The 13,821-nt window shown below is 44.8% G+C and overlaps 1 protein-coding gene across 1 annotated transcript; it reads right to left on the reverse strand.

Annotated features, from left to right (window-relative positions):
* Positions 1–382: 382 nt before the first annotated feature.
* LOC109744239 (putative ataxin-3 homolog) lies at positions 383–6,405 on the reverse strand. The gene is made up of 2 exons (XM_020303328.4): positions 5,961–6,405; positions 383–1,391 (listed from the first exon to the last, which is right to left on the reverse strand). The coding sequence occupies exons 1-2, from the start codon at positions 6,225–6,227 to the stop codon at positions 651–653; spliced, it is 1,008 nt and encodes a 335-aa protein (XP_020158917.1). The 5' UTR covers positions 6,228–6,405; the 3' UTR covers positions 383–650.
* Positions 6,406–13,821: the final 7,416 nt, after the last annotated feature.

The raw sequence follows: 13,821 nt of genomic DNA on the forward strand, positions 1-13,821 counted from the left end.
AATTGGATCCCTACAAGAGTATGCCCGATGACCTCGACAGAGGCGCCGAAAACACCTATCTCTCAGCCACGCCGGAGAAGGACGTCGCACATTGAGAGCAGGGTGACGAAAAGCAGCGGGAGCCGAGCAGCGCCCTCTCGAGACGAGCTGCCAGCCCCCCAACGCATTCCCGCATGGAGCCACAGGAACTGTCGACGCTGCCACCTGATCGAAACATCCTCGCCAATCTCCCCAGCACGGAAGCACCGGAGGCAACAGCGCCATGTGGAGCTGAAGTAGTAGGCACTGCCTCGAGAGAAGCTAATCTGTAAACATGAATTCAAAGAGAAGCTAATCTGTAAAAAAGGAAGTATATCAAAATCAAAACGAAGCAAAACCTCCATTTGTCTCTATGCAGTTTTCATTTCATATATAAAAAAGAAGTCTCTATGCAGTTTTCACAACAACCATCAACAGAAGACAAAGTTCAAAATCCAGGCAGGTTCAGACTCAGGAGTATACGGCACTCCGAAACTACAAGTTCAGAACAACATTGCCCCCCGCGAGGGGCGGTTTAAACGAATCACTGGGGTCCCTTTTTCACTTTCTGTCTGTATAGTCCAACACAGTTCCAGCCCGAATGGAACGACCGACCTAATCATATTTCATCACTATCTTCTCTCCGAAGGGGGAGACCTCTCCCTCGGGTAGCTGCCTGGGGCGGACCCCTCTATGGTATCGCTGCCCGGCTCGCTTGCTTCAGCTTCATTAGCTCCTTGCTCCACCACATAGCTATCTTCCCCCACTGCCACAGAGGTAGTTACATTAGCTCCTTGCTCCACCACATAGCTAGGCTGGGGCCTGGATTCTTGTTGAGGAGCACTCTGGCTGCCAAATGGACCCCCAGCGTCCATCAGGCTGGCAGCTATAGCGGCGTTCAGGTCAGCTTCTTCCTGCTGTGCTGCGATGATGTCCATTTCACTCATGCCTGCTGACTGACCACCGAGCTGAGAGACTGCTCCCTGTTGAGTGGGTGCTGGCACCTGGTTACAAGAGGCTGTTATCTTCCGGGCATCTTCAGGAGTCAGCCACTGCCCGAAACCATTGGAGCCTTCTGTCGCCATGGGACACTCTTTAGGGAAATTGCCCCTAACAGCAAAAATGCTCCAGCCTGCCCCCTTCAGGGTGTCAATGAAAGCTGAGAGGTAGAACTTTGACAGATGCTCAGGAGCAGGGTAGAGACTGTTGAAGTTATACCACTCCTCATTCACCTTCCTGATGCAGAACCAGTGGTCCTGAAGGTGGCAAATGAAAGCAATTTCTAGCTCTGGGTCAAATAGGGATGACCCAGCTGCTGGGGAGTCAAGGGGAAGAACTTGGAGGTCCCAGACTTCCAGTGCCTTCTGCAGAACCTGTAACATGAAATTATCCAGGTGAGAATATGAACTTTGGAGTGCATTGCAACAAATAATAACAAATTTAAAATTCACAATGCATAGAACTTGTAGTAATAAAAAAAGGAATTTCCTATTTACTACCCCAAGCATCAAAACCTACAGCACAACTGTAGCCAGTGAAGCAGATGAACTCTACATACACATGGAAATAAATACTAGATGATTTTGACTATGTAATAATCTTCCTAAATAGACGCTGCTATGGGGAATCCAGATTCAGCACAAAGGTACATGAACAAATGCTCCTCTAAAAGGAAAACTTATTCAAATGAAACCTGATCCTAAAGCCACACAGAAAACCAATATGAAGTCGGACGCCTAACTAAGGTTACCAGAAAATGTTAAAATACAATCTCCTGCAAGAAGTATGTAAACCTATCATCTATAGTAAACTATCAATGGCATACTGGCATATGATGTTCTTAAGACTCAATCAGTACACTGTAAATGCAAGATAACACGCAAACTTACCTATCAGAGAAAATTACAAATAATTGATCACTAGTATGGGAAGAAACTAATTATGTTGAAAACTAATGTATAATGGTAAAATTTTGAAATGAGTATATAATTATTGCTAAATTTTAACTGTACTACTGAGAATGCAAATACCACATGTATGCAAGTGAAAAAAGCGCAAAACGGAGCACATGACCATGCACTGGTCAGCCTTTTGTGCCACTCTGACCCTTCATAGAAAAACGGAGGACTTGTGTAAAATAAATATTTTGTTAGCCAGATGAGGAAAAAGAAGATAATAGGAATTTAGCAAGCAAATTGAACCGTATGGTTAATGTTAGAGCTGTACACTTCAAACCAATGGCAACTTCATAGACATGCATGGAAGATAAATAATGCTGAAAAAATAACAATATCATATGTCAAGTCCCTAAATCCCTTAGTGTTATTACGTACTGTAGAAAAAAGATTACTTAAATAAGGAGTGGTAAAATACTCATATTATTTGTACTTGCATTTTGGATCAAATCATATTCCAGAACAGATACAAAGACTTAAAAATACATATGCACAGTAGCATTCTCTTCCTTCCATGCTTTTATTTTTAATTGTTTGCATTACATGGTGTGGTTCCTAGTAATGGGCACTGAGAATCAAAACACTCAGCTGGTTGTGTTATTGACTAGAAAATGCCTTCTCTAATTGGTATGCTAACAAAAGCAGATCCATATCACACAAGCAAAATGATGTAACTACCAGGCCTGACCAACAAACTAGACCACTGCCAGTTAATTGACTTGGCAAATTGTTAGTATTTTTATTTTGTGTCATCACATATTTGCTGTTGTATATTTACCTGAATTATAAAATAATGTGGATATTGCTAGAATTAGAGATATAACAGAATACAAATGCAAACACATCTCATGTTCTCATTTCCACATATATAGTGATTGCACATTTTAATAATATATAACCGTTTACCTAAGAACTCATATGATCATAAATTAACCTTGCAGGATTGATTCAGGACTTCGAGTCAAAGAACTGACCGTCATAAGGTCAAACCATTTGCCAAGTTTAATACTCCCTCCGTTCCTAAATATAAGTCTTTCTAGAGATTGCACCAAGTGACTACATATGGAGCAAAATGAATGAATCTACACTCTAAAATATGTCTACATACATCCGTATGTTGTATTCCATTTGAAATGTCTAAAAAGACTTATATTTAGGAACGGAGGGAGTACTAGCTAACATAATTGATTTCAGAACTATTCAGGGATAAGGTGAAACCTAGACAGCTATAGGCTTGAATTTGCTCTTATCATGTGGAATAATTATTGAAAAAAAGATCTGCTTTAAGTTATTCTTAACATAAGAAATTCAGTACAACAAAACTTAAATAACAAGGCGTACGGAAAATACAATGGGCAACTGTAGATCAGAGCAAAATTAGTAACTAGGAGTCCACTTGAATTTGTTCTGAAAGCAAGCAAATCAGGACACAAGAAAACTCAAATAACAAAACCGACTAAAAGAATATGGAAAGCACATAAATATGAACACGTGTAATCGCCACATAATTAATTAATAACTACAGATCCGCTTGAAGTTATTCTTAACACAAGCAATTGAGGACATGACAAAACTCCAATAAAAAAAATCGACCAAGAGCATGGAGTACAGAAGGTACATAAATGTGGACAAGTGTAAGCGCAGCAGAATTACTTAATAACTACAAATCCACTTGAATTTATTCTGAACACAAGCAATTCAGGACACGACAAAACTCAAATAACAAAACCGACCAAGGCACGGTGTACGGAAAGTACGTACATGTGGACAAGTGTGATCTCAACAGCATTAATCAATAACTATAAATCCGTTTGAATTGATTCTTAACGCAAGCAATTCAGGACACGACAAAAATCGAATAACAAAACTGATAAAGCTACGCATACGGAAAGTATGTAAATGTGGACACGTGCAAAAAAAGCAGAATTAATTAATAACTAATCCACTTGAGTTTATTCTTAACACAAGCAATTCAGGACACAACAAAAGTCAAATAACATAACCGATTAAGGCATGGCGTACGGAAAGTACATACATGTGGACTGATCTCAACAGCACTAACCAATAACTACAAATCCGTTCGAATCGATTCTTAGCGCAAGCAATTCTGGGCACGACAAAACTCAAATAACAAAACCTATAAAGCTAGGCGTACAGAAAGTATGCAAATGTGGACACGTACAAGAACAGCAGAATTAATTAATAACTACAAATCCACTTGAATTTATTCTTAACACAAGCAATTCAGGACACGACAAAACTCAAATAACAAAACCGACTAAGGCACGGAGTATGGAAAGTACATAGATGTGATCACGTGTGATCTCAACAGCATTAATCAATAACTATAAATCCACTTGAGTTTATTCTTAACACAACAATTCAGGACACGACAAAACTCAAATAACAAAACCGACTAAGGCAAGGCCTGTGGAAAGTACATACATGTGGACTGGTCTCAACAGCATTAATCAATAACTACAAATCTGTTTGAATTGATTCTTAACGCAAAGCAATTCAGGACACGACAAAACTCGAATAACAGAACTGATAAAGCTAGGCGTACAGAAAGTATGCAAATGTGGACACGTGCAAGAACAGCAGAATTAATTAATAACTACAAATCCACTTGAATTTATTCTTAACACAAGCAATTCAGGACAAGGCAAAACTCAAATAACAAAACCGACTAAGGCACGGAGTATGGAAAGTACATAGATGTGATCAAGTGTGATCTCAACAGCATTAATCAATAACGACAAATCCTTTTGAATTGATTCTTAACACAGGCAATTCAGGATACGACAAAACTCAAATAACGAAAATGATAAAGCTAGGCGTACGGAAAGTATGTACATGTGGACACGTGCAAAAACAGCAGAATTAAATAATAACTACAAATCCGCTTGAATTATTCTTGGCGCAAGAAATTCAGGAGACGACAGAAGTCAAATAACAAAACCGACTAAAACCGTCATGTACGGAAGGTACATAAAAGTGGACAAGTGTAATCACAGCAGAATTAATAACTACAGATGTATCATGCAGACCCATGCATTTGCGTAAGCCAAGTACGTAGCCTAGAGAAGTACATACAAATTATCACGAGAACTCTTGCCATTTCCAATACAACTACTTCAGAACCAACTATAGACAGCCTTTTCAAGTAATGCAAAAAGAGCAAGCCTATAGGAAATATCTTGCTTAACACATTGTACTCCAAGCCTAACAAAGTAACTTTGCTAAGTAGCCGATGGCAATGCCAATGGCTACAGATCCATATTGTTCCCACATATGCCTTGGCTTTGGCAAGGATGATATGGCTTCACCTACGTTCATGGATCAATGATCCAACTGTGGTGCCTCCATGTGTGCCAATAAGAACACAATGGATTATGCATTTCCTAGGACACCAACTATTACATATGAATAAACATCACTTCACCGCAGGTAGGATTATGCATTTCCTACAACTCCAACCATCACATATGAATAAACATCACTTCACCGCAGGTAGGATTATGCATTTCCTAGGACTCCAACTATCACATATGAATAAACATCACTTCACCGCAGGTAGGATTATGCATTTCCTAGGACTCCAACTATCACATATGAATAAACATCACTTCACCGCAGGTAGGATTATGCATTTCCTAGGACTACAACGATAACATATGAATAAACATCATTTCACCGTAGGTAGGCTTATGCATTTCAAGACGGCCATCAAAAGAACAATACACATGTCATTAGATTCATTCAAAACAACAGGGCAACAAACAGAATTAACCTAAGGCAAAAGACAGCCCTGTTCTACTGGAGAAAGGAGCCACATCAAGCATCGATCTCAAGGAACCCCCTAAAATTGTATGGCAGGACAGCCGCAGGTCTCGAGCCATGTCGAACATAGGGCGACAGACATAATAATTATTAACCTAGGGCAAAATACCTAGGGAAATAAAGAGGGCCGGGAAAGCAATCTACCTGGATGCTGAAGTCGCCGCCGAGGGAGACGTTGTGGGAGCCCTCGCCCTCGGCGAGGAAGTCCCCCGCGGCGACGGTGGCGGCGCCCTGCAGCATGACCTGGCGCTCGCGCTGGTCGAGGTCGGCGGCGAGCGCGGCGAGGTCGAACTCGGAGAAGAAGGGCCCCTGCAGGGCGGTGTTGACGCAGTGCACGGCGCACAGCTTCCCCTCCTGCACCTCGTGGTACAGCAGGCCCCCGTTGCTCGCGCCGGCGCCGGCGGCGTCCATCTCTCCCCTCCCTGGCTACCTCGCTCGCGGACGGGCGCAGAACCTCTCGGGCGACTCCTCCCTGTCTCCGTGCCGGCCGCGCGCTGCCTCTGCGCTCGCCCCGACAGATTCGAGCGATTCTTGTAAGGGAGGGAGGAGGAAGGGGTAACCGAAACCGATGGGGGAAAGGAAAAGGGGTGGGGGGTCGGGGTGCGGGGGGAGAGAGAGTTTGAGTGCTGTTTGGTGTGGGCCCAGTGGCTGACGCGGAGGCCAGAGGCAGCAAAAGGCGTTCGTTGGTCGCCCACGTGGACCGCGCGGTCCTCCCGGGGGGCCGCAGCCCGGCCGCCACGCGGAATTTCGACGAAAGTTTTCGCGTCACTCGGCTTCGGCTGTCACTCTGCTGCTGCGTCCAGGCTGTCTTGCCGTAAAACGTGCACCGCCCTGCTGCGTTACTCTGTTTCAGTTACCACTGCTCCGGTTTCGATTTTGAAAATTTCGAATTGGTTCTTTCTTAGTCGCTAAGTATTCGTAATTCAAGGGCGTTTCATAGGCAGGACCACCACGGGTAGCATTTGCGAATCATGCGTATCCCCTTTGACTAGGGTTTCATGTTATCTCCGGCGGCGTCTACGTCGGTGCTTAGTAAACTTCCCATTCCGGCATCCGTCCTGCCACTGAGGATCTCGAGCTAGCGAAGGGGTGGTCTAGTAGCACTGCCCCGGCCTTGGATCGACGACGATTGGTTTGGTAGGGTGGGTTTCGGCTTCTCTGCCTAGAGATTGGCCTGCTAGGGTTTTAGCATGGCATGGCAAACATGGCTCCTTGTTCGGCACGGCTGGCAGGAGGACGTCGAGGGATTAATGGCAAGATTGGGGTTTTGAGAAGAAGATCTAGACAATGAAGTTATTGAGGAGGAAACACCTCATACAGAGGAAGAAACTAGATGAATAGATATCGCTCGAGTTCACATAGAGTATGCGTTTCACAGGAATATACGGCCGGGTTGGGACCATGCCCGTGAGGTCAAGATTGAACGATCGAGGACAATCCTTTTGTGATGCAATTCTCGTCCACCTGTCGCTCCCGCGGGCGGCACGGGAGGAACCCTAGCCACCGAGCCTCCCAACCATCCCTCCCACCCTTCCTCCCTTGTCGCTGTCGTCAGGCGCTGAAGGGCAAAGCCCCGTTGGCGCGACGGCGGTGCCTCTTCGTCCTCTCCCCTCGGCTGGTGCGTCGCAGGTCAGTTGCATCAAGTGGAGGCGCTGGCTGTCGTGGGGGCGCAGTGGTGCGGCAGTGGGTAAGCTAGGCGGCGAGGTGGTCGTTCTCGGGCGGCGCAGCAACATCATAGAGCCCGATCGAAATGCGGCGGCTGCCTGTAGGGCTGCAATGGGCGGCCAGATCCGGCGGGATTCCTGCAAGGGTTTGACATACGGTGCGAGGCGTGAGCTGAGGCCCTCTGGGGGTGGCGGCGTGGTTGCTGCGACTTGGGCAGTGGTGGCCTACGTCCAGTGGTGCGGCGACGAGGGTGCGGGCTGGTGGTTGGCCTGGTGGTGCTGTCGTGGCTGTTCGGCCTCTATTGGTGGTGCAGGGGCGTGGGGGTGGCTCTCCTCCGCCTGGATTACAATTCTAGCATGAATAATAAACCTTTATCATGAATAAAGAAATATAATAATAACCAATTTATTATTGCCTTTAGGGTATATTTCCAACAGTCTCCCACTTGCACTAGAGTCAATAATCTAGTTTACATAGTTATGAATCTAATAACCATGGAGTCTTCGTGATGATCATGTTTTGCTCGTGGAAGAGGTTTAGTCAACGGGTCTGCCACATTCAGATTCGTATGTACTTTGCAAAGTTCTATTTCTCCATCCTTAACATGATTACGAATGGAGTTGAAACGACGCTTGATGTGCTTGGTTCTCTTGTACCTGGGCTCCTTGGAAATGGAAATAGCTCCACTATTGTCACAAAAAATAGTCATTGGATCCGATGCACTAGGTATTACACCCAGATCGGATATGAACTCTTTCATCCAAGACTCCTTCTTGCGCTGCTTTCAAAGCAGCTATATACTCCGCTTTACATGTAGATCCCGCCACGATGCTCTATTTGGAACTACACCAACTGATAGCTCCACCATTTGATACAAATACGTGTATCCAGTTTGAGACTTAGAGTCATCCGGAAATGTGCCGAAGCTTGCATTGACGTAACCCTTTATGACGAGCTCTTCGTCACCTCCATAAACGAGAAACATGTCCTTAGTCCTTTTCAGGTACTTCAGGATATTCTCGACCGCTGTCTAGTGATCTACTCCTGGATCACTTTGGTACCTCCCTGCCAGACTTATGGCAAGACACACATCAGGTCTGATACACAACATGGCATACATTATAGAGCCTATGGCTGAGGCATAGGGAATGAATTCCATCCTTTCTCTTTCTTCTGCCATGGTCGGGCTTTGAGCCTTACTCAACTTCACACCTTGCAATACAGGCAAGAACCCTTTCTTTGACTGATCCATTTTGAACTTCTTCAAAACTTTGTCAAGGTATGTGCTTTGTGAAAGTCCTATTAAGCGTCTTGATATATCTCTATAGATTTTGATGCCCAATATGTAAGCATCTTCACCGAGGTCTTTCATTGAAAAACTCTTGTTCAAATATCCTTTTATGCTTTCCAGAGGCAACAAAAGGCATCCGTTGGCTTCCCACGTGGACTGCGCGGTCCTCCCGGGGGGCCGCGGCCCGGCCACCACATGGAATTTCAACGAAAGTTTTCGCGTCACTCAGCTCCGGCTGTCACTCTGCTGCTGTGTCCAGGCTGTCTTGCTGTAAAACGTGCACCGCCTGCTGCGTCACTCCGCTTCAGTTATCGCTGCGATGTATCAGGACTATTTCACTGTGACATACACTGCTCCGGTTTCCATTTTGAAAACTTCGATTTGGTTCTTTTCTTAGTCGCTAAGTATTCGTAATTCAAGGGCGTTTCATAGGCAGGACCACCACGGGTAGCATTTGCGAATCATGTGTATCCCCTCTGACTAGGGTTTTATGTTCTCTCTGGCGTCTACATCGGTGTTTAGAATACTTCCTGTTCCCGCATCCATCTTGCCACCGAAGATGTTGAGCTGACTAAGGGGTGGTCACCTGACCCTACCTTGGATCGACGACAATTGGTTTGGTAGGGTGGGTTTCGGCTTCTCTGACTAGAGATTTAGAGATTGGTCTACTAGGGTTTTAGCAAGGCATCACAACATGGCTCCTCGTTCGGCATGGCTGGGCAGGAGGACACCGAAGGTTTAATGGCAAGATTGGGGATTTGTAAAGAAAACCTAGACGATGTAGTTATTGGGGAGGAAACACCCCCTACAGAGGAAGAAACTACACTAGTACGCGTTACTGCTATACAAACAGTTTTTAACCCCTTTCCGCGACGGCATTTGGAAACATCGCCTAGTGAGCGACGGCGATAGGGGGTCCTTCCCACGCGACCCAGAAACCGTCGGGGATAGGGACCCTACAATACTCCTACTCGTTTCTGCTCGCATTGCCATAGCAGTTGGTATTCTGTGGTGCTACGTTTAAGATGCGCGGCCCATCACAAACGGTTCACAATTATAGAACGTGTATGATGCGCGGCCCATCACAAACGGTTCACTATTAAGAAGATTAGCTAATCGTCGTACGAGTGTCGGACATGATTACAAAATGTCGGACCGTCGTAACATCGTCGTACACGACAACAATTGCACACGCTATTCTGTGGTGCAACGTTTACGATGCATACTTCATCAGAAACAATTTATGGTTGCGAATCGTGTACGATAAGGCAACTAACACAAACATTTAGTTTGCCCGCACCGTTTGTGATATTGTGTGACATCGCACATGCTTTGCAAACGGCAACTGTGCACATGCTTGCACACGTTTCCTCTCTGTGAACCATCTCGGATTATGGTGTATATCGCAAACGTTTGTGTTTTACCACCCGTGTGTGCCGTAACAACCTGGAGAGCGTAATTTCACCATGATTTAATTGCTGGCATTTCAAATTGTACCGGATTTGAATGTATGCTACAACTTTATTCATATCCATCATGTTCAAACAACCAATGCATTATTCCATTCATAGGTACATATGTTCAAGAATTACATAAGAACCAAATAAAGAATGAGGAACCACAGTTGTATACTTGTACTATTAAAGACGGTAAAGAAAGAGGCAAAATACATTCTGGTTGCTGAACAAGGTGAAGCGGAATGCCCATATTGTGCCCTCCTCCATGCAGAAGGCACGCACGCTAGTCCAACCCTTTGTGATGGCCGACCGCCCCTCCTTCACTGTCTTCATGAAAACATCTAGATAATCATCGTGTTCTGGTAGAAATACTTTAACCTTTGCATGCCCACCAATCATGTAGTTTGAGAGGTAATCTTGAGTAAACTGCTTTGGCAACCACTTGAAAGGAAAAAGACTCAGACATTGTCATCTAACACAACTCATTATGGGCATTAAAAAGAAGGTTGCAGAGTTCTTACTTACCATCCTGCAGTTCGTTGTTGTCTTGGATAAAGTGTAAATAAATAGTTTAATTGCCATCTTTGGACCCATTTTACTAACAATCTTTATCAGCTTCCTCACTTGATGATGGTTCATCGATATCTCATTGCCCCATACGCAAAAAGGGTCGAAGCGCGGATCTTTACCAATGACATATGTACCCAAAAGCACCAAGTTAATATTAGAAGCTAAACAACAATTGCACAATGATGTAGTACATCACTCTTTTATAATACTCCCCCCGTTCCTAAATATTTGTCTTTCTAGCGATTTCAACAAGTGACTACATACGGAACAAAATGAGTGAATCCGTACTCTAAAATATGTCTATATAAATCTCTAAAAAGAAAAATATTTAGGAACGGAGGGAGTATCTTATAACATCCAATATACTCACATATTAGATGAATTAACATCTTATATTATGGGCCGGAAGGAGTTTAGTTCATTCTCACAAATTATCGGCTGATTAACTGCTGCTGTATCCATGGGTTACAGTTAGTTTGAGCTAGTTCGGGCTCAAATAGCCCTAAAGTATATCTAAACATGAGGGCTAGTTTGAGCTAGTTGCATCTATAACCCACCCAAAAAAACCATCCAACCCAAGAGGTGCTAATTGGAGCTAGTTCTCCTAGTGCATTTATTGTCAATCTAACCCTGCCATCCAACCAACTCTTTGGATGGAGTTAGTTTAGGGTTAGTAATGAGCTAGAAACTAACTTTAACCTCTAGCTAAGTTGAGTATCCAAACAGGGCTGTGTTGTTGCTGTTGCTGCTGCTGCTCTTCTACGCATATCTAGACATCATTGGAACATTAATGTAACACTCTTCCATGTTGCTATGTAGCCTAGGATTGCATCTTTAGACATCAAGTACAGTGCATGTTGCTATGTAGCCTCAGATATATTACATATGGCCCTAGTTAACCTAACGAAAAATGGTTTGCAGATATATTCAGTTAAAAGTCCGATTCACCGATTAGTCCCTTATCAGCCGCTGGCCTATATGGTACCAGCTACCGATATCCTGAACAGTGAACAGATATGCCATGGGATAAAACTAACCTCAATGGAAAACATCAGTCGTTCCCAAAATTGTCCTGTTTAGGTACATCGAGAAGCATGTTAAGCACAACAGGCTAAACATCAACCAAAATTATACATGGCAGACAAAATAATCTCCAAAAGATAGCTTCAGTGTGCAGGTTTAAGCATGCTAGTAAAGCAAAACAAGTGGAAAGGCGTGTTAACTGCAATAGGCCTAACATTTAACAACAAGCAAACATAGTCATTCAAACTGGTATTGTGTCGGTCTAAGTACACTGGTTATTGTTAAATAAAAATGGAAATGCGTGTTAACTACAAGATGCAGCAACCAAATGTAGTCATTCATAGTGGTATTGTTGAAACTGGTACTGATGAAATTGAACTGCACAGTTCATAATTGCACATATAGAACATCACGTTGTGAATAATTGGAATTAACAAGGCATACTACGAACAACCAAAGATAGCATTTGAAACTGGACATATGCTAACTACAAACAACCGAACAATCAAAAACCTTTAAAAGAGGCATATGCTAGCTATAATAGGCTTAACAGCAAGCAAATATATGCATTCCTATTGGTATGTTTAAAACTAGATTGATGAAATGTACTGCACAGTAAATAATTGCACATATAGAGCATCACATTGTGAACAACTGAAATAAACAAGGCATACTGCAAACAACCAGATATAGCAATTAAAACTAGACATATTCTCACTACACTACAAAGGGACTCGACAAAACAAATCATGGGTTTCCCCCTGTGAAGAGGCACGACAAAACAAATCATGGGGTTCCTCACTTGTCACAGACGGGCTCGTTCCCGTGGGAAGAGCACGGACCCTGGATGTGCTCCATGTTGTCGCAGATGGGCTCCTTCCCCTTGGAAGAGCACGGCTGTAGGGTGCCCTCCCTGATGTCGCAGACGGGCGCTTTCCCCTTGGAAGAGCAGATGGGCTCTTTCCCCTTGGAAGAGCCGGAGAGGGTGCCCTCCTCGTGGTCGCCGTCGATGAGGTCTAACTTGGAAGATGTGGATCCCAAGCCAGCGTCGCAGAACGTGTCCTTCAAAAATGACAAAAGGGGCTCGATGGCGATGTAGAATGGCAAATTGTTGACAGCGAGTGTGATAGCCTAGCTTATTAGGGATGATAGACTACTCATATCAATAAGGAATTCCTTCTTTTCCGGGAGCCCATTCGGACAGAACTCCAAAGTTAAGCGTGCTCAGCTTGGAGTAGTTTCAGGATGGGTGACCGACCGGGAAGTTGCTCCCGGGTGCGCATGAGTGAGGACAAAGTGCGCAGAAAAGACTAGTATTGATCTGTGGGGCCAGTCTAGATCCTGCTAGGAGTAACGACCACCGGCGGGTGTGTCCGGGGCGTTACAAGTTGGTATCAGAGCCGAACCTCGTGGTTACATGGATGTTTGCGGACAAGTGCGCGGTCATGTTGTGCATGACGTTTGTGACCCGTCGTGGCACACGACATGGCACATGTGTCGGACTGGAAGCACGGACGTATGTGCCAAGAGGGAACGTTCCTGTGGCCCGACGAGGACGTCGGTTCCTCTGAGTGGGGGTGTATGTGATAGCCTGGCTTATTAGGGATGATAGACTACTCATATCAATAAGGAATTCCTTCTTTTCCAGGAGCCCATTCGGACATAACTCCAAAGTTAAGCGTGCTCAGCTTGGAGTAGTTTCAGGATGGGTGACCGACCGGGAAGTTGCTTCCGGGTGCGCACGAGTGAGGACAAAGTGCGGAGAAAAGATTAGTATTGATCTATGGGGCCAGTCTAGATCCCGCCAGGAGTAACGACCACCGGCGGGTGTGTCCGGGGCGTTACAGCGAGCCAGAGGAGATCAGCGGCGGGGCCATGGATGAGATCGACGGCGGTTGAACCCGAGGGGTTGGGGGTGGGCCACTTAACCTGTGACATAGCCCGCCTCAGGCCGTCGCTGTCGATGACCTCGATGCCGTAGCCGGCGGCCGAGACATGC

This window comes from Aegilops tauschii, chromosome 3, assembly GCF_002575655.3.
Source record: "Aegilops tauschii subsp. strangulata cultivar AL8/78 chromosome 3, Aet v6.0, whole genome shotgun sequence".
In the NCBI taxonomy this organism is placed as follows: Eukaryota; Viridiplantae; Streptophyta; class Magnoliopsida; order Poales; family Poaceae; genus Aegilops; species Aegilops tauschii.

What these genes read in the sequence shown, in the direction of transcription:
- LOC109744239 (XM_020303328.4), bottom strand. Translation starts at nt 6,227, where the DNA reads ATGGACGCCGCCGGCGCCGGCGCGAGCAACGGGGGCCTGCTGTACCAC. An exon ending in GCGGCGACTTCAGCATCCAG is followed by an intron (nt 1,392 to 5,960) that starts GTAGATTGCTTT and finishes TTCATGTTACAG; the next exon opens with GTTCTGCAGAAGGCACTGGA.